Below are 18,202 nucleotides of genomic sequence, written 5' to 3' on the forward strand. Positions count from 1 at the left end.
TCAGCCTAATGGAAGACTTTTCTCTGGTACCTGTAAAAAAATGAGCCAGTAAGAAGTTATTGGCATTCTGTTTCCTTTATGCAGTTTTTAAAAACCTCAGAAAAAATGAAGTCAATTTCACTACTTCAGCATGTCCTCAAATTAATCAGACTGCCTGAGAATGGAAGTAACTCTAGGTGCATTTAAACTACGCCAAAGTCGATCTTTGAGTATGGATGTAAAGTCAGAGACCTGGATGTAATTTCTTAGCTATGCAAGTCTACAGAAGAGTTCTGTGCCATAGAAAGCTGCTGACAACCAAGAGCAGAGGAGTCCAAGTTAATCAAGTCTTTCAGCACCACCAGTACCAGGAGAGGTCGACCCTACAAGGGGAGCCTACAAGAGAGATGGAGAAAAACTTTTTGCAAGGGTATGTAGTGATAGAATGAAGGGAAATGGCTAAAAACTGAGAAAGGGTGGGTTTAGTTTAGATTTCAGGAAGAAATTCTTTACTTTGAGGGTGGTGAGGCACAACAGCATGTGGCCCAGACGAGCTCTGGATGCCCCATCCCTGGAAGTGCTTGAGGCCAGGCTGGAATGTGGCTCTGTGTAACCCGGTCTAGTGGAAGGTATCCATGTGTGTGGAGGAGAGGGGAGTTAGAACTAGATGATTGTTAAGATTCCTTCCAAGACAAACCATTCTATGATTAGAAGCACTTAGTTTTCTGCCAAGATTTGAATTTGCAGAAGGAATGGTAGGGTTTATTTTCATTTGTGCTCATGTTACTGGCTTTTAATTCTGACTGTGGGACACAAGCTCAGTTTGCTTTAAAATTCTCAGTCATGTTAGAAGGCTTTAGCAGTTCCTTAGCAACTTTGTGGTGATGAAAATCTTGTACTACCCAAAAGGGCACATGTTGGGGAGTTTTGTTGGTTTAAAAAAGTTCAAGCAGACAAACTAAACCATAGCCCATTGACAGTGGAAGAGATACCGAATTTAAATAATACTGTTGAAAAACTGTATTATACAGATGATTTTCCAAGATTACAATTATATGGTAATGTTACCACTTTCATTTACCAATTACCTTTAAGCTATACTGAAAGCATTTGTTGTTTTACTACTAGTAGACTTTTACAAATTGGATATGTTAGTTTGCCTATGCTATATGTTCCTTTCCCATCCAGGACTTTCATAACCTTTTTTCCTTCATAAGCATAAAACTACAGGAGACTTGCTGCCAGTTTAGAATTGCTTCTGTATTCTCTGCCCACAAGGCTTGTTAACTAGTTTAGCCCAAAATTGTATTTTCCTCCCTCTTTAGATTTTAAAATGAAATACTGTTTTTGAACATTGTTCTTGCTCTTTGCCAGCTGCTAATCAGCATTTATTGCTCTGCCTGTAGAAGTGCTCATGGTCATTTGATTGCCAGAGAGGCTAATATTGGATATGATGGGATCTTCTTACTCTTTTCTGTAGCCAGGTTATCTGTAGCAGATTGTTAAGTAGCATTTAACCTGTAATGTTGATTAATTGTCTGCATATTTTGAATTAAGTATGTTTTCTGAATATAACAATTTTTTCTGTTTAATGAAAGATAAGTATTCTGGAAGCAGCAAATCTTGCCAAGAAAATGGAGAGCAAGAATCTGAACAAAATAATTAGATCTTTCTAACAGGTTAAATTTGATTTGTGAAATAATTGGCTGTTTCATAACTGTGTAAATGCCTGGTAGTTATAAAAACCTCAGTGCTGTTGCTTTTATGTGTCTAAGCAGTATTTCCATAGTGTAGTTCTTGCAGGTTCATTGCTGTGTTGAGCAACTCATTGTTGCTCTTACTTTCTGTGAGTCTGTTCTTAAAGCGGTTTCTAAGGGATGAACAGGTGCCAAATAATGGATGAGAAATAGTGGCTTGCATGGTGTTACGTATTCTGCTCACACTGTGGTAAGAAGCAAGCTGCCACATCAGTGACTTCTGAGAGCCATATAATACTGATTTTCTGTCGTTTCTGTAATGATTTGTTATGACCCTTCCAGAATCAGGTAATTTACATGAAAATTCAAATTTTCTACTTTAAAATTAAAACAAACTTCCAGTCATTATGGGTGTAGAGACAGACAGGAGGTGTGATCTCAGTTTATCAAGCAACTGATATCTCTCAGTTTAATAAACTCAGTTTATTAACCATCGGGAAAATATCCCCTTTTCCTCCTCTGGTACTGACTGAGTATTTAAGACCCTTTTTTCTGAGTACTTTAAAAATACTTGACCCTGCTTCAGAAGCTTGGCTGAAGTTGGAGGCATAAGGTAAGACATTTTAGGTGAATACATGGTTTCTAAAATTCTGTTCCACTTCATTGTCCCTGTTTCACAATACTTCCCCTTAATTTGTTTATTCAAATTAAGTCATTGCTAACCATTTTTTAGTGTCAGTTTCATGTTCACTTGGGCTCTGTACTTGCTCTTTCAGATTGGAGCCCTATTATTGACGTTAGTTCTGCTTTCCTTCTCAAAGCTGTAGTCCTTCATTTGAGTCTGATAGCCTGATTCTTGTATAGTTAAGATGATTAGCCTGAATTTACTTGCCAAAGAACATTTATTTGATTTCTTATTGAAGAGTGTAAAATAAATTTATCTGTGTAGTTGAGAGAAGTATTTTTTGACAACTAATGTAGAAACTTGTCCTATTTGACAGACTGCTTGAATTTCTTCTCAGTTTATGTTTAATTTGTACTAATGTTTATGGGCAGCAAAACTGGAAGTAAGGAACAGATGAAGATATGTCAGGAAGACACAAGAGAATATGTAAAGACACAATGTGTTGTAAGAGAAATGGTGAATTTTGTGGGTGTTAATTTTGCCTGTATGAACCTTGATTTAGCTGGAGTTTGTACTTGAGGTTTATATCAGCTCTAAAGGCTGCCTTGACATTAATGCACTGGGCTTTTTCAAGAAAGTGACTTTCACCCAAATGTTTTATCATAGTTAATGTTAGATTGGTGATAATCTTGTCTTACTGTGTAAAATATTATGCTCTACTATTGAGCTTGGAAAAGAGTCTGCCGGACAGGGCTTGAGTTGGAAAATCCAATGTATTACACTGGAAGAAAATTACTGTGGCCATTACAGACAGACCAGAGGTGATGTTTTAATGTAACTGTAAAGGTACATCTTCAGTTGAAGGGTCAGATCTTATATAGTAGGGGAGCTAGCTGCTTTCTAGTGTGGATCTGCCCTGGGACAGCTGTGGGTGGCCACTGAGAAACACTGTGGGTGAGGGAGTACAGGGGTGGTTCAGCAGGCAGTGACACCTTACCTCTTCTACAGCTGGTACTGAGTGAGTGCTGGGAGCGGCAGGTACATACGTTCTGTGTCTGTTAGTCCTGAGTTCCATGGTAATCTCTTCAGAAGCCTGAATGAAACAAAATGGACACAAGAACTGAGAATTTACAGGGGTTATTGAAAGCTTACTTATATCTTTGTTGCCCTAACTTATTTGCCAGAGGTTTCATGACACAGATCTGAAGCATTTTCATACATTCTTGCTATTGGTATTGTTTAGTACGTATGTTTATTTTCCTCCCTTTTTTCCGATTTGTTTGCTTTTTGTTTGCTTTTTTGTTGTGTTTTTTTTTTTCCCCTAAACATAACCTTGAAGTAAATAAGTGCCAGAGATATCAGTGAGAATTTACAGCAATAAGCAGTATATTTTCAACAGTGTTTAGTGTTGCAGTGACAGAGCTTGGACATTTCTAACCTGCTGATAAGAAAAGAAGCTAAAGGTCTACAGTAGTTAAAAACACAGCTTTGTTTTCATGCTAGGCATGGAGAAATACTTCTCCTCTGCTCCAGTAAGTGCTTTTTAGTTAGTATATCACAATTTCTGGCATCGTTCTTCCATCATTCTTTTTGCTGTAACAAGTTTTATACCAGAAGTAAAAATAATTTTATAGTCCTTTCATATTTGAAAAAAATTGCCCTAAAGTATGTACCACTTTGTGACTAACAAATACTCTGCTTTAACACAAATGCCATGCAGAAACCTGTCACTACTCTCAAAAGGTTAATTGACATTGCAGGATGTTGAATGTCTTCTAAGTAAACAAACACAACCATTGCCAGATACTTGCTGCATTTTCCTTTCGAGAAAATGGACCATTTTAATGCCTTAGGCAGCATGCTATTTATTAATTGAAACCTGTTCTTGTACAACTATGTTTAAAGCAGAAAACAGACATGAGTTTTATATGAAAACAAAGTAATGTTTAAGGTAAAGCAATTTAAAACAAGAGATACAGCTGTTATTCATCTTTAAACTCAGGCCTGTGTGCTGCCACATATATTTATTCTGAGCCCTCTACAGTATTCTGGGATAGACATGTACTAAAAGTAAAATAGAAAACACAGACTTGAATTTTTCTATTTTTGGTGGTTTGGCCTTTATGCTACACAGAATACACAGTATTTAACAGCTTCAGAAAAGTCTTAAAAGTCAGGCTTCCTTGGATATTGTTTTTATGTCTAGTGGCATTGTTTTATGATCCTGGGGAAGCTACTATCCTGTCTAAGGCTTGGTTTCCATACTACAGTAATAAACTGTTTAAGTAGGTGATAGAAAGTTCTTTCTAAGTTGAGAGGCAGAAGGCTTGAACCACAGTGATTGCAATATGAATCACTGGGTGTTACATTCCAGATCTCAATGTCTCTGTGTTTGTCCTTAGTGGACAGGTGTTTTTTCAACAGGTAGTGCTGTTCCCGGTTGTGCGCTTTGGCCTGCTTCCACCACTATAACACATAACTTAGGATCTGAGTCCTTCTCTGTTTACCATTATCAATTTTCTTAACTGAACTATACTTATTTTCTTGATTAAAAACTGAAGTTTTTTGATTTTTTTTGTTTGTTTGTTTTTTTAAGGTACTATCTTTATGCTCCTGAAAGAATCAGAGTTAATTTCCTAATTTCATTGAAGTTTGTGGAGATAAAATTGTTTTCTAGTTATGTCATTCTGGTATAATTTCCTGGAAAATACTGGCTAGTACAGGGACTTAACAGAGTTGTCCATTGGTGTGACTGACTTGAGCATGTAGACAGAATCCACCCTAGATTGTTCTGTGCTTTTGGGTGGGATGGTCTATGCACTATTATTTTCACTAACTAAGATGTAGTCAAGTTAAAGAAAATCAAAGCAGAATTATGATTAAAAATTAATCTGCTTTTGTAAGTTATGTAACTTTAAAGCACCTTCTAATTCATAAGCTGTGGGCCTACTGTTATTAAAGCTTTGCTCAAAATGAGGTACCTTGGAACATCTTCACTGGCTTCCTTTGTGTGGTCTGCATGCTTTCATAGATTTGAGTAAATGTAAACTTTCTTATTTTTATGACAAATAGAAGTTTGGTGCATTGATTGCAGAGCAGCTGACAGACTGCAGGCTGACCTGCTGAAGTTCTTCCTGCTGTCCTGCTCCTATAGCTGCACACAAAGTCAGCCTGAGATGGTGTCTTTCCCTTAACTGGGGCCTTGACTGAACTTCCTAACCATTTTATACTGGCCTTGGTTGTTAAAATACATCATGATACATAGTTTTCCTTCTGGTATGCTTAGTTATGTGGTGGACAGTGTTGCATAGTTCTGCTATTGATCTGGCGTACAAATAAATGCAGTATAACTTATATTAGTATGTAAGTGTAGATTGTATATCTGTAAGAAATTTTGGAAGTTTGGTCTTTGAGCTGTGTCCATGAAGAAGCTTTTGCCACCCTTTCCTATCTTTCATCTAGAGATTACTGTCTCTGTAGGATGCAGGGCATGTACTGCTGTTCACAGTACAAGGTCTTTGGCATCGCTTTATTCTCTTAATGATTTTAGCTGTTAGATTGGTAAGAGATTAACCAAGATGTGGCATACTTCCACTTTTACCAAGTCAGCCACAATATTTCCTGTAAGAGGGGAGACACGTGATTAGAAAGAATTTGTGTGTAGGTTATCTTGGCAGATGGTAAGACTTTGTATTTCCACTTCTTTTTATTCACTAAAGCCAGGAAGATAATTTTGTGGAAGCCTTGTAGTTCTGTTGTTGTGTACTTCATTTGTGCATGAGCTATATTTTAATAATGTTTGAATATAACTTCAAATTAATGATGAAAAAAGAATATGAAATGTATTTTTTTAAATTTTCTATTAAAAATTCTATTGCTCACATGCTTACCTGGGTTATGTCCTTTCAGCATTAATGAGTCAAAAAGCAGAATTATTTTTGTCATTAAGATCTGCATATTTTACAACACATGAATAAATCTGTGGATTAAGAAATCATCATTTTTAGTTTAGTATTTATTTAAGATTTTGTTATTTTTCCTAAAAGTAAAATAAATATGAAATGAAATTGAATCTGCAACTTTGCTGATAAACTTCCACAAGAAGAGGAAGCTGCCATATTCTGGATCTGTAATTGTATTCTATGGATTGGGTTCATCAGATCTGGGATGCAAGAAGTTGCTTTGCGTGGTCGTAGCAGTTTGAATGGTAGTTTTGACAAGAGAAAAGCAAATCTGTCTTAGAGTCCAGGATAACTTGTGGGAAATACATTGTATACAAATGCTTAACATTTGCAGAGCGTGACACTTTGTTCACTGACACAGGCCACTGGCAGTTTTGAAAGTTGACTTCACTGCTTCTGTACCATCTGATTGTCATCTAAACTTGTGTTTTGTAGCTTGAAACAATTGGATGGCAGCTTAATCTTCAAATGGCAGAGTCCATGCAAGCAAAGCTGAAGTCTCCTCAAGCTGTGCTAGAGCTGGGGGTGAGCAATGAAGATTCAAAGGTAAGAAATATAAGTCAGCGGAGTTGGAATGAACTGTGGTTAATGGCCTTATGTTAAGGGTCAGTTAACGGCATCCATTGGAACTCTCAATTGTTGTTGTCATTATTTGTGTTTTTATATTTCATAAAGATTATAGTAAACACTTGGAATTGTGAAATACTGATGTAATAGCATAAGTATTCAGTAGACTGAGAGCTGTGTTACCAACTCTTTGGGCTGTAACAGGAGAAATAGGGTATGTGGTTATTTTAGGTCTCTAAAATGTTTTTGTAGATAGTTTATTTTTATCACATAGCATATGATTGTAGTTCTTATGCTTTTAATACATAGTAGGTTGCAGCCTTCTACCATGTGTGTAGTTATGTAACGCATTGCTCATCACTTGCAACCTTTCTGTGCTAATGATGTATTTATATGAATGATGACACTACGTGAGGCCACAGAAACCCAGTATTTGGAGGTTGCAAGGCAGAGTCTTAAGTTCAGGGATTTTAGTGACTTGGTGGCATATCAGAACCCAAACTCACTAAATAACATAATTTTTTATTCATAAAATCTGTGTCTTTTGTCAGTCAACATGCTTCAAATTAGAAACATGATTTGCTTTTAACCTTATCTTGCTAATGGAAATAGGAGTCTTTGGTTCTGTGGTGTCTGTCAGAATGTTAACCTGTGAAAAGTTCAGTATAAGGAGTTTGAGGGGAGAAATCAGAATTCAGTGCTGCTTTAGCATTGCATTTAATTCACAGTAATTTTACTAATGTGAGTAAATATGGTGAAATAAAAGAGAATTCACAGCTTATGTTTGTGCTTCTCACTAAGACTTGCAGCAGTTGTATTTTTTTCAGCATTCCATTGCTGCAGATGCAGGAACTGGACGAAATTCTATGCTCAATCTGCAATGGCGAGCATCGAATACAGATTCAGTTCTTATGTCAAAACTATTAAAAAATATAGAGGGAAAAAGTCACTTTCATATAAGACAGAAAGTTCTTCTGTTTCTTGTACAAACAGAATTCAGATAGTGGGCTTTTTCTATTGTTTTCTCTTTTCTTTTTCAGAATATGTTTAGATACCAAGATCAGAATTACTTTGTGATAATTACAAGCCTAGAATAAACTTGTGATGGGCGTTTAGATAAAACAGTGCATCAAGAAAACATTACAGACATTAAAATTTAAAAATATAGGTTGGTGTGAAGATCACTAGATTACATCCTAGTACATGAGATTGACTAGTGTGGGTAATCTTTCTGTTCGTATCTTGCATTTTTGTGATCTCTTGGTGCATTAAGTATTATATCTTAAAATTGTAGCTACTAGATACCTTTTCTTTTCCTCTAAAGTCATGTGTGTGCCTTTTGTGCAGAAATGTGGTGTGAATTTAATATATTCTTAATGATTGTATTATTTTTTCACTTTTTTTTCTTAATTCATGGGTATAATGACTTGATATTTTTTCAGGAAAGACACAAAATGCTGTTACAGAGGAGCTTTTATGGTCTGGCTCATTAGGGGGCAGTAGTGCTCTTTGTCACCCTGGCTCCTTGTTTTTTTTGAGATAATACTCAGAATCAATTCTGAAGTCAGTCATTGTGGGAAGTGTTTAAGTGTTTACATTTCTAATCTGTATACGACAACAGAAGTTTCTCTTGTGTATATAAAAAAATAAAGCCTATTAATAAAAAACCCACATTGAGCAAGGTAAATGAAATGGGTTATTATTTTCACTCTTGCTAACTAAAATTAATTATACTAATACATTAGTGTTTACTACAAATCAAACTGCTTAAAGAACATTTGAACAGTTCTTATTCACAAGATGACATTTAAAATTAGCATTTAAGTTATCTCTCCAGGAGAGGTAATCATAAAACCTGTGGCTACATGGGTGTTACTTCTGTGTTGAGAAATAAAAAGAAATCTTCTATATGCTGTATAAATATTTATATAGTACATATTGTCAGCTTCAGATGAAATGCAGAGTCCCAGAGGAATAAATCCACCAAAATGCAAAAGCAAGGTGTTCTTTAGTTCTTTTAGGTGGTTCAAGCTGCTAGTGATATTTGCATTTCTCAGGAAATAACACTGCTTGTGACTAGCAAGAATTGTGATCAGAGCCCATGATTTTTGTTGAACTGGTTTTTACTAGTTTTTGTTACAGATTTGCTTATACTCTGATGTGGAATTATGCTTGTGTTAGCCCCAGTGTGAACCGGGGAGTAGATCAGGTGGGCTGCCAGACACAGCCTTCCAGCTCAAGCTGTCCTGTGGTCTAGGCTGCTTTGGTTGCTGCTAGTGTTTTGTATGAGAAAGACAAAAAAGGAGATTTCAATTAAAAATCCAATTAACAGTGTTTTATTACAATGATTAATTTTTTCAAATGTTTAATTGCATCCTAGAATCTGAAGGAAGTGATATGTCTATGAACTAGACATACGAAACAAACTGGTATAATAGGAAACATATTTTTGATTTGCAAGGTCCCTTTGCTTCCCTTATGACATTTTGATGAGTTTAGTTGACATTTGAGAACTGATGTGTAACATATCAGGTTTGTATAAGGGTTTTTTTTAATAGGAAATTTGGCTTCAGATTTTTTGACTGTTGATTGTAGCATGACAGTATGAAGATTCTGTACAGAGTATAATTATTTTTATGGCTGTAGGTTCAATTGATCAGTAAAAGAAGCACAAATTAAGAGTCCTGACAATCTATGTTGCTAATAAAGATTTTTGATTTGCAACGAAAGACTGCTCCCCAAAAGTGCAATGTTCAATATTTTTTTCCTCCAGTAATCTATTTAGTAACTGTCCACATAAGCACACACTCTTACATTCCCTCCCACTGTTAATAGCAGTAATTCCTTAGGCTTATTTTTTAAACAACTGTGATAATTTTATATAATCCTAGGAGAAGCCATAGAAATAAATAAATAAATAAATAAAATCAAAGTGTGTAGAAATATTGAAGGGCTTCAGAAATGTCACACAATTGGTGCCGAACATCTTCACAGAGGAATGTGAGAAGTAGGAGTGTTTTCTTAAAGAGTTGTTGCTATTACTCATCATTAAGAAGATCCAGTAAGGCACATTACTATATAAGGTATTTGTTACTGTGTATTTTCACACATGATCTGTAGTTACCATTTATGCTTGAAAATCGTTAGGATAAATAAATTATTCTTGCCCAGTGTTGTCTCTCGATAGTTATCCAATTTTCTTCTGTAAATCCACTCCATAGATTTTATTAGATTCAGTTATCTAATTGCAATTTGTCCTATGGAAGGCTTTGCTCTTTTCTTGGTTTTCCTTCTCCTTATTTAATCTGTGAATTCTTAACCATAAAGAATTTCTTGAGGGAGCTCTATTTTTAAGTATAAGTATTATATAGAGATTCCTTGTGAAAAATCAATATTTTGCTTCTTTTGTTCCTTCTTTATAGATGTATTTGAAGAATTTTTACAGGATTTTATCTGCTAATGCAAGACAAAAAAATAACTGATTATTGTGCTGGTTTGTAGAACCTGCTAGTGTAATACTTTTGGCAAAAGATGGATAATATTAGAATTCTATTATCCTGATTTTATTTTATTTCTTTTTAAATAATTTCCCCTAGCATCAAGATGCTTTAACAAGGGAATGTAACACATGAGAGACTGTGACAAATTAAGAGAGATGGGCAATCACTAACCAAATGAATTTCAATCAGGACAAATGCCAGATTCAGCAGCTGAGATGAGGCAACCATATATGGATACACTGGGGAATGAGATGCTGGATAGCAGTGCTGTGAACTGTGATGTGGGGTTGATGGCAAGGTGAAAGTGAGCTAGCAGTGCCCTGGCAGCCAGGAGGGCCAAGTGTGTCCTGGGGGGCATCAGGCCCAAACATCTCCAGCAGAGCAAGGGAGGGGATTGTCCTGCTCTGCTCTGCTCTGCTCTGCTCTGCTCTGCTCTGCTCTGCTCTGCTCTAGGGCAGCCTCACCTCTAGTGCTGGGGGTAGTTTTGGGTGCCACAGTATAAAATAGATACTAAGTTAGTAGAGGAGGTTATTACATGGGGTGGGCAACAAAGATGGTGAAGGGTCTAGAGATGAAGTATATGAGCTGGAGCTGATGTCACTTGGTCTCTTCAGCTTGGAGAAGAAGAGACTGAGGAGACATCTCATAGCAGTCCAGAGCTTCCTTGCGAGGGAAGGAAAAGGGGCAGACGCTGATCTCTTCTCTGTGGTGACCAGTGATGGAACCTGAGGGAACACCATGAAGCTGTGTCAAGAAAGGTTTTGGTTGGATATTAGTAAAAGGTACTTCACCCAGAGGGTGTTTGGGCACTGGAACAGGCTCCCCAGGGAAGTGATCACAGCACCAAGCCTGACAGAGCTCAAGAAGCATTTGGACAGTGCTCTCAGGCACATGGTTTAACTCTTGGGGCTCTGAAGGGCCAGGAGTTGGAGAGATCCTTGTGGGTCACTTCCAGCTCAGAATATTCTATGATTCTATGAAAACCAAATTGCAGTCTGATTGCATTTGAAACTGAGCTGATACTACATATTCATCATTCTAGAGGGTAAGTAAAAATCTAGAAATCTGGAATTATTATCTTGTTAAAATAACATCATATGTGTTGGGCTTTTTCTTCTCCTGGTTTATACAGACTTTTTGTATATTTCTGGCAGTGAACAAAATTTATACCTTTTTGCTCTATTTACTTCAATAAGTACACCATTATGCTTTCTGAGTTTCCCATTGTGATTACTTTTCCCATCTTTTAAAAAAGACACCCCAAAGCAAAGTAAATGGGAAACAAATCTTCTTCTGTCAGAGCTACATCAATTACTTAATTCACAGTATAGATTCTCTGCAGCCTGTATGGCATGCAGGCAGGACCTGCACATTAATCAGTGTTTAAGGAAATATGGTGGTACTTTCCCTTCCACCTCAGTTTAGCTCTTTGTTTTTCTCTGAAAAGTATTTGTGTTTGTGGAGTGGCACAACAGTGAGAGTTGGTGGATGCTAGTAATATGATCTCACTTCTGAGAAGTAGGAGGTGGCAGAATTGAGCATGTACTCCTTTCATTTGTCATTTCAGTTCTTGCCTTTGGGGATGATGCATTAATATGGTCTTTTTTTTTTGTCTGTTTGTTTCAAAATAGAGGAGTAATTTTTATCTGTAGGGCCTTCAGAAAAGAGGACACTTGAAAGTAATAATGCTGAAAAGAGCTATGATGAGGTCCAAAGATAAAACAATTGTAAATTGCTTCCCATGTTCGTCAGCTCACTCTCAACCACTTTCTTTGCTGATGAGGACATCATCCTTTTCCTTCTCAGAGCACAAACAACCTTGTATGTACACCCTGGAATTGAGCTTTGTTTTCCCATCAACATTATTTTTAAGTCTCAAACAGTTGCAAAAAGAAAGTAGGACAGGCATAGATGAATGCAAAAATGTTTAAGGATTAGATTGAGAGAGAAGGGTTTTTTCATTCCTATTTGGGAGAGTTAATTGGAGACCTGGATAGCCTCAGACAGCACAGTCCCAGTTCAAGGTTTTTCTGTGCTTCTGAACAAGCAGTGTTGCTGCTTTTAGCAAGGTGTTCATCTTGAAATTAGTTTTGTCTGAGAATTAAGCCCTAATAAATAGTGCTGCTGTTAAGAAAGAAAAAAGTTCCCTAAGAGAAGGTTTCAGAATATGAGGGAAGTCCTTATATCTGTGGGAATGGTAGTAAGAATGACAATATGATCTTGAGTTGTGTGGAAAACTCAGAAAAATGAGCCTGAAATTATAACTTGATTCCAGCAGTCACATTGTTGCAGAAAGACAACAGAAACTTAATTGCTCCACCACGAGTGATGGAAATTCTGCACTTATGATGAAGAGCAAATCTTGCATTAGACTGTTTTGATCTATCATAGTTATTACCTCTGATTAAATTTATTTAGTTAGAGGAAAAAATGAAGTTGTGGTCTAGAATTTTTAAAATGCTGAGAAGACTTTTTTGTTTTCTTATTCTCATGGAAATGGATGCCCATGTAACCTGTGTTCTGTAAGTTGGGAGTAGTTTGACATTTTTCTCAGTAACCATTTACCAGGTGGTATGCCTCCAGGAGTATGCACTCACCTCTGGCAATTGCACTGCGTTGTGTTCTTAGTTATCTGACTTCATTTGTGATTTTACATTATTTAAATATCCAGTTTATAGTAAGGATCTCTTCACAGTATACTTACATTTCTTTTATCTGGCTATATGCACAGTTTGTGAGTTCAGACTGTATCACGTAAATTTACAAACCCTGTAACTGGTTACAACCTCTGCTCGGTTCATGGCAGAATATTTTTAGGACGTTCTCCCTGTTTCTTTGTGTCCTGGAGCTAAGGAAGAAGATGGTGCCAGTTGACTGTTTATAGTTGCAGTCTTGGGCAACCTCAGCCTACAATTAGAAATGAAACTCTTGTTTTGTACAGGAGTAAATTTAATTGTCTGTAATGTGTTGCTGTATTGTAAGTCCAAATAAACAGCAGAAAAGTAGTTCAAATACTTGCGTTTAAACTTGGTGACCCATTTCATTGCCAGGCAGAGTTAAACTTTAGGGCCTTGAGGGAATTTGAAAAACAGAAAGATCTGGTGATCTTTTCTTATTTAGTGCAGTTGTTCGTGACATCTTAGGAAACTTTTTCCCTGTTTCCCCAAACTGGTTTACTATAGGTCTTATTCAGATATAGAAGACACATCCCTGGAATTCATCACAAATTCTCAGGCATTTATATTCTTTCTTGCCTGTTATTCTCAGAAACTGTGCAGCGCCTTAACAGATGAACTGTTGCTTGATTGGAAGATAACCCTATTTGTTCAGTACTTTTGCTGTGCTTTTGCAGAACTCCTGGACATTATTTTTCCCTCCGCTTTTACTGAAGCAATAAGCTCTGTTGGACCTTCACAAATATGTTAAAAACCGTCATCTCTCCCGTGTCTGTTTCTTACTGACTCTATGGTAGAAAGATAAGGTAGTCTAAGAAATGAGTGAGGTTAGGGAGAGATAAATGTCAAAGTTGGACTTGCTCTAATAGCAAATATAAGGTTACCAGTATTGCTCTTCTATCTTTTCCTCTGTCACACTAATGTTGACTGCCGCCTTTGAGAATTGGAGATGGAGGCAGGAAGATGGAGGGGGAGGTGGACACAAGGTATAACAAAAAGAACAGTGACAGAGCAGGTGAAGGGTCTGGAGCCTGATGAGCAGGGGCTGAGAGGTCTGGAGGTGTTCAGCCTGGAGTAAAGGAAGCCAAGGAGAGACCTGAGAGCTCTCTACAACTGCCTGAAAGAACGTGATAGCCAGGTAGGGGTCAGTGTCTTCTCCAAGGCACCAAGTGATAGGACAAGAAGAAATGGTCTCAGTTTGCACCAGGGAAGGTTTAGACTGGATATTCGGAAAAATACCTTCACTTAAAGGGTAGTCAGGTATTGCATATGAAACTGCTTAATTTGGGTTAAGAAATTGGAGATTCTATTATGGTGTAAAATAAGTAAAAATACTATGCAACCCAAAGGAGAAAAACCGGTCTGTGTCAGAGCATTTGCATCTTGCCAGGGTCAGGGCCCACAGCTTACTTTGGGACCACTTTGGAGCTGTGCATCCTTTACCTACACATGTTTACTCCTCCATATACAATCTGTCACATGCCTTGTGGAAAGATATGTGCTTATCTTTTCCTCCTGATAATGTCAATACTCATATCAGAAGAGGCTGTGAAAACAGTTGAATAGGTGAAAAGGAGCAGCTGCCAAACCAATTCAACGCCTGTGCAGATCACACCTTGTTTTGTATCATGTACCTTTAAAAACATTACGGTGAAAAGGACCATTTCCAGTTACTGTGTTGATTCATACCTTGCCAGCAGTTCTGTACTGCCTAGACTATTACAAACTAATTAGGTGTTTTATGTGACAGGCATCTCACCAGGTCTGCTCAGAGCAGTATAGAGGGAGCCCACGCTTCTTCATTTGCATTCAGTTTACATTTATGTTCACCATTGAAATTCTCTCCCGTGCTTTACTTTTTCTTTGTGAGTTCTTTAAATTCATTGTTTTGTGAGTTTTGGTACAAAATGGTACTGTCAAGGAAAAGTAATCTTGTGGTAATGAGTTTCAAACTAAGCATCTTTGGGGGTTAATAGCATGGCTTTGAATTTGAAAGCAATTTGATTGCCCACTTTAGAGAATTACTGGACTTGCTTTCCTTTTACTTTTGCTAATTTTTTTTGGTCAGTTTGCAACTAATGTAATTGCCAAATCTGGCTTTCTGGATAAATAGTGTATCTGTTCTTGAAAGAGTAGAAAGTTAGCATCTCCTGTGTTGCTAATATTTGTCCAGCTCAAGGCAATAAATACACAGTACATACTGTCAAACAGTGTCAGTGCTGAGCATTTGACGTCAAGCAGGTGCCTAACAATGTTGTGACACTCTTTCCAGTCCCTCTTCAGGTGGAAGAAGATAGGTCATCACCTCAATCATATGCAGAGGAGACAATTTTCACTTATCTTGTTTCCTGTTGTTTACCAATGCCGGGAGTCTGATATCTGAAACTGTATCTCAGTTTGTGCCACTTGGCTTTGTATGAATGTTTAACAAACTCTAAAAGCTGCTATGACAAGTGACCTTTCTCACTGGTTAAAATACATGAAATATGACCTCTTTCACAGGAAAACCACAAATCCACAGCATGGCCTACAGCCTTTGAGAAAATCTTGTTCAGTATGATTGTATAAAATCACTACTAATGAAATAAAACATATTTCTAGAAATGCACGCTCAGTGGCAAGACAATAACAGGAAGAGATTTCAAAGAAGAGAGGAAAAACCCATTTTTTTCCATACTGAGACAGATTCTGTTACTAAGAATACATTTTGAAGTCTTGGAGTAATGAAAGGATAATACAAAAGGCAAAACAGAGCCAAAGTTACTGAAAACGCTTGTCTCTTCTCAGTAATGCCTCATTTGCAGCTTTTTATATTACCTCTGGTGCATAGAGGTTAAAAATACTAGATTATTTCTCTGTCCTCTTTTGCAATGTGAACAGAAACAAGAAGTTGGGAGATGCCTATGCTTGGAAATAAGTCATGTTATGAGAGTGGGAATTTGACAGCAAAACAAGTAGCCAGTAACTGGATTCTATGGAGCTGTACTACTACTACTCCTCTAATGTTGGTCTACAGTTCTTTGATTAGGTACTTCACTACTAAAGGGTTGACTTGTTTGCATCATGACTTGGAGAAATGTATTAAAGACTCATAGAATCCTTAAGGCTGGAAAAGACCTTCAAGATCATCAAATCCAAGCAGTGATTTACCACTGCTAACCCATATCCCCAGAGCCACATCCACATGCTGTTTGAACACTTTGGGTGTGGTGATTCCACTGTTTCTGTAGGCAGCCCATTCCAATGCCTGATGATGTCAGTTAAGAAATTTTTCCTGATATAAAGCTTAAGCTTTCTGGAGGATGGACACTATATTTTAGGGGGCTGCCAACAGGTAATTTAGATGTGCCATTGTACCTTGTATTTCTGGAAGGTTTACAACCTGGAACTGAGTATAGGAGTCAGTAACTGCACAGAGGAGTTCAAATTCATGTCATCTTTACTATTCTGAATGCTAAATAAAGGAATTTCAAAATCTAACAATACAAATGTGAACAAATACATCTTTTGTTCAGGAACAAGTGCATTTGCAGGCAGACACTGCCTGAAAATACCTGAACTTACTACTAGAAAGTAAGTGCCTTTTATTAGAAGATCTTAAAAATAGTCAGGAGGAGAAGGTTTATTTGAAGATGCAGTTGGAGGTAGGAAGAAAGCCTTCTCTAGATTCAGGAAAGTCCTTTGACTACAGAGAAACGATTCCTGAGCTGCTTTTTTCCTTGTGGTCATGTCTAGAGCACTTTGCCTCTTCACATTCCCATTCCTTCTTCCTTTTGGTCATCTCAACTTCATAGGAACAGATACATCGTTCTCCTATCAAAGAAATGCAACAGATTCTAAAATATTTTTGAAATTCCTCAAATATCAAGAGTTGCCATTCAAGTGGGACAGAATTGCTTAGTTTGGTGCTATGTCTAATAAATTCAATATAAGCTCTCAAGTGCTGCCATATATAAGTAGTTACGTTTTTTTATAGTTGTTTCTGTTTCCTTTATTGTTGAAAAAAGATTGATTAAGTAATATATCATTATAATCCTTTGTTAGATAGGTTTCCTTTGTTGTTGAGGCTTTAGAGCTCTTCTTATGCTGTAGGGTATCTTTTGCCCCAAAAGGATGTGAAGCACGGTGTTACATAAATGCAAGATGCTCAGGCAGTTTTTACACAGTTACTGGGTGGCAGTATATTCTTGTCTGTACTTTTGAATGCTAAAATTTACCAGGTTCTTGAGTGAACATTTTATTTTCCTCTTTCTAAATTTGTATCCCGTTTAGTGAAAATGAAAGTCTTTCTTGTGAGGACCAAAATGGGTTGGTAATATAGATGAAATGAGGACTAGCTAGGCTTTAGTATTGAAATTGATTTCTTTGATTTCTTTCCAAGTGCAGATGTATTTGAGCCACCATACAGTAAGAAAATGTAAACCTATTCAGGAGAGCTGCTTTGCTGTAGCAGTAAGGAGCTGGCTTTGTTGAAGTGATTAATTTACTGCAGCCAGGCACAGTGATATTTGAAAATGGTGTAACACAGAGAAGAAGTGCATGAAACAGATATGGGGGGTGGAGGCTGTCATAGCAGTGAAGAACACAGAAATACAAGGAAGGAATGTTCATTGAAAGCTACCTGAAGTTGAGTTGAACCTGAAGAAGCTTTTTGGAGTAAAACTGAGGACGATTATCATGCAGGAAAATGATGGACTCTGAGAAGGGTTATGCACCATGATGCAGTGCTTTGTTCTCAAGCACTGTACAGTCATTCTGAAAAGCTCTTGAAAATTCAAGTCTATTATAATTTGATTTTATTTTTTTAGTGGAATTGCTTTAAAATTCACATTACCATTTCAAACTTCAATTTTGCTTCTGTGGCCTTCAGGGACTCACAAAGCACTTGAGACCATCCTTGACTTCGACATTGTGGCCTGTGATGCTTGTCTAGGATGCTGTATAAGCTGCTTGTGCTACTTTCAGAAGAGAAGAACCTGACACATTTTTGTCTGAGGGACTGCATTCCAGGGGTGAGCTACAGACCAACAGTAGATCTTTTGAGGAAGTGTGGAAATAGTAAGGCAGAAGAAGGATATGGCAACAAAGAACTCCAAAATATCTCCAAATTACTCAAAAAAGGCATCTAATAATCTGTTATAGATAGATAGATAGATAGATAGATAGATAGATAGATAGATAGATAGATAGATAGATG

General features: G+C 37.1%; 1 protein-coding gene across 2 annotated transcripts in view; it reads left to right on the top strand.

Annotated features, from left to right (window-relative positions):
* The window catches only part of COMMD10 (COMM domain containing 10), a 107,627-nt gene that overhangs the window by 16,011 nt on the left and 73,414 nt on the right, over nt 1–18,202 (top strand). The window contains exons 5-6 of one of the 2 annotated variants that reach the window (XM_058827651.1): nt 6,699–6,809; nt 7,871–8,475. In XM_058827651.1, coding sequence (XP_058683634.1) covers nt 6,699–6,809; nt 7,871–7,927 — 168 coding nt within the window. In that variant the 3' untranslated portion in view covers nt 7,928–8,475. Of the gene's footprint in view, nt 1–6,698; nt 6,810–7,870; nt 8,476–18,202 lie in introns of those variants that run through there. The other variant, XM_058827650.1, reaches the window with a different exon arrangement.

The sequence above is a fragment of the Poecile atricapillus genome, chromosome Z (assembly GCF_030490865.1).
Source record: "Poecile atricapillus isolate bPoeAtr1 chromosome Z, bPoeAtr1.hap1, whole genome shotgun sequence".
NCBI classification, from domain to species: domain Eukaryota; kingdom Metazoa; phylum Chordata; class Aves; order Passeriformes; family Paridae; genus Poecile; species Poecile atricapillus.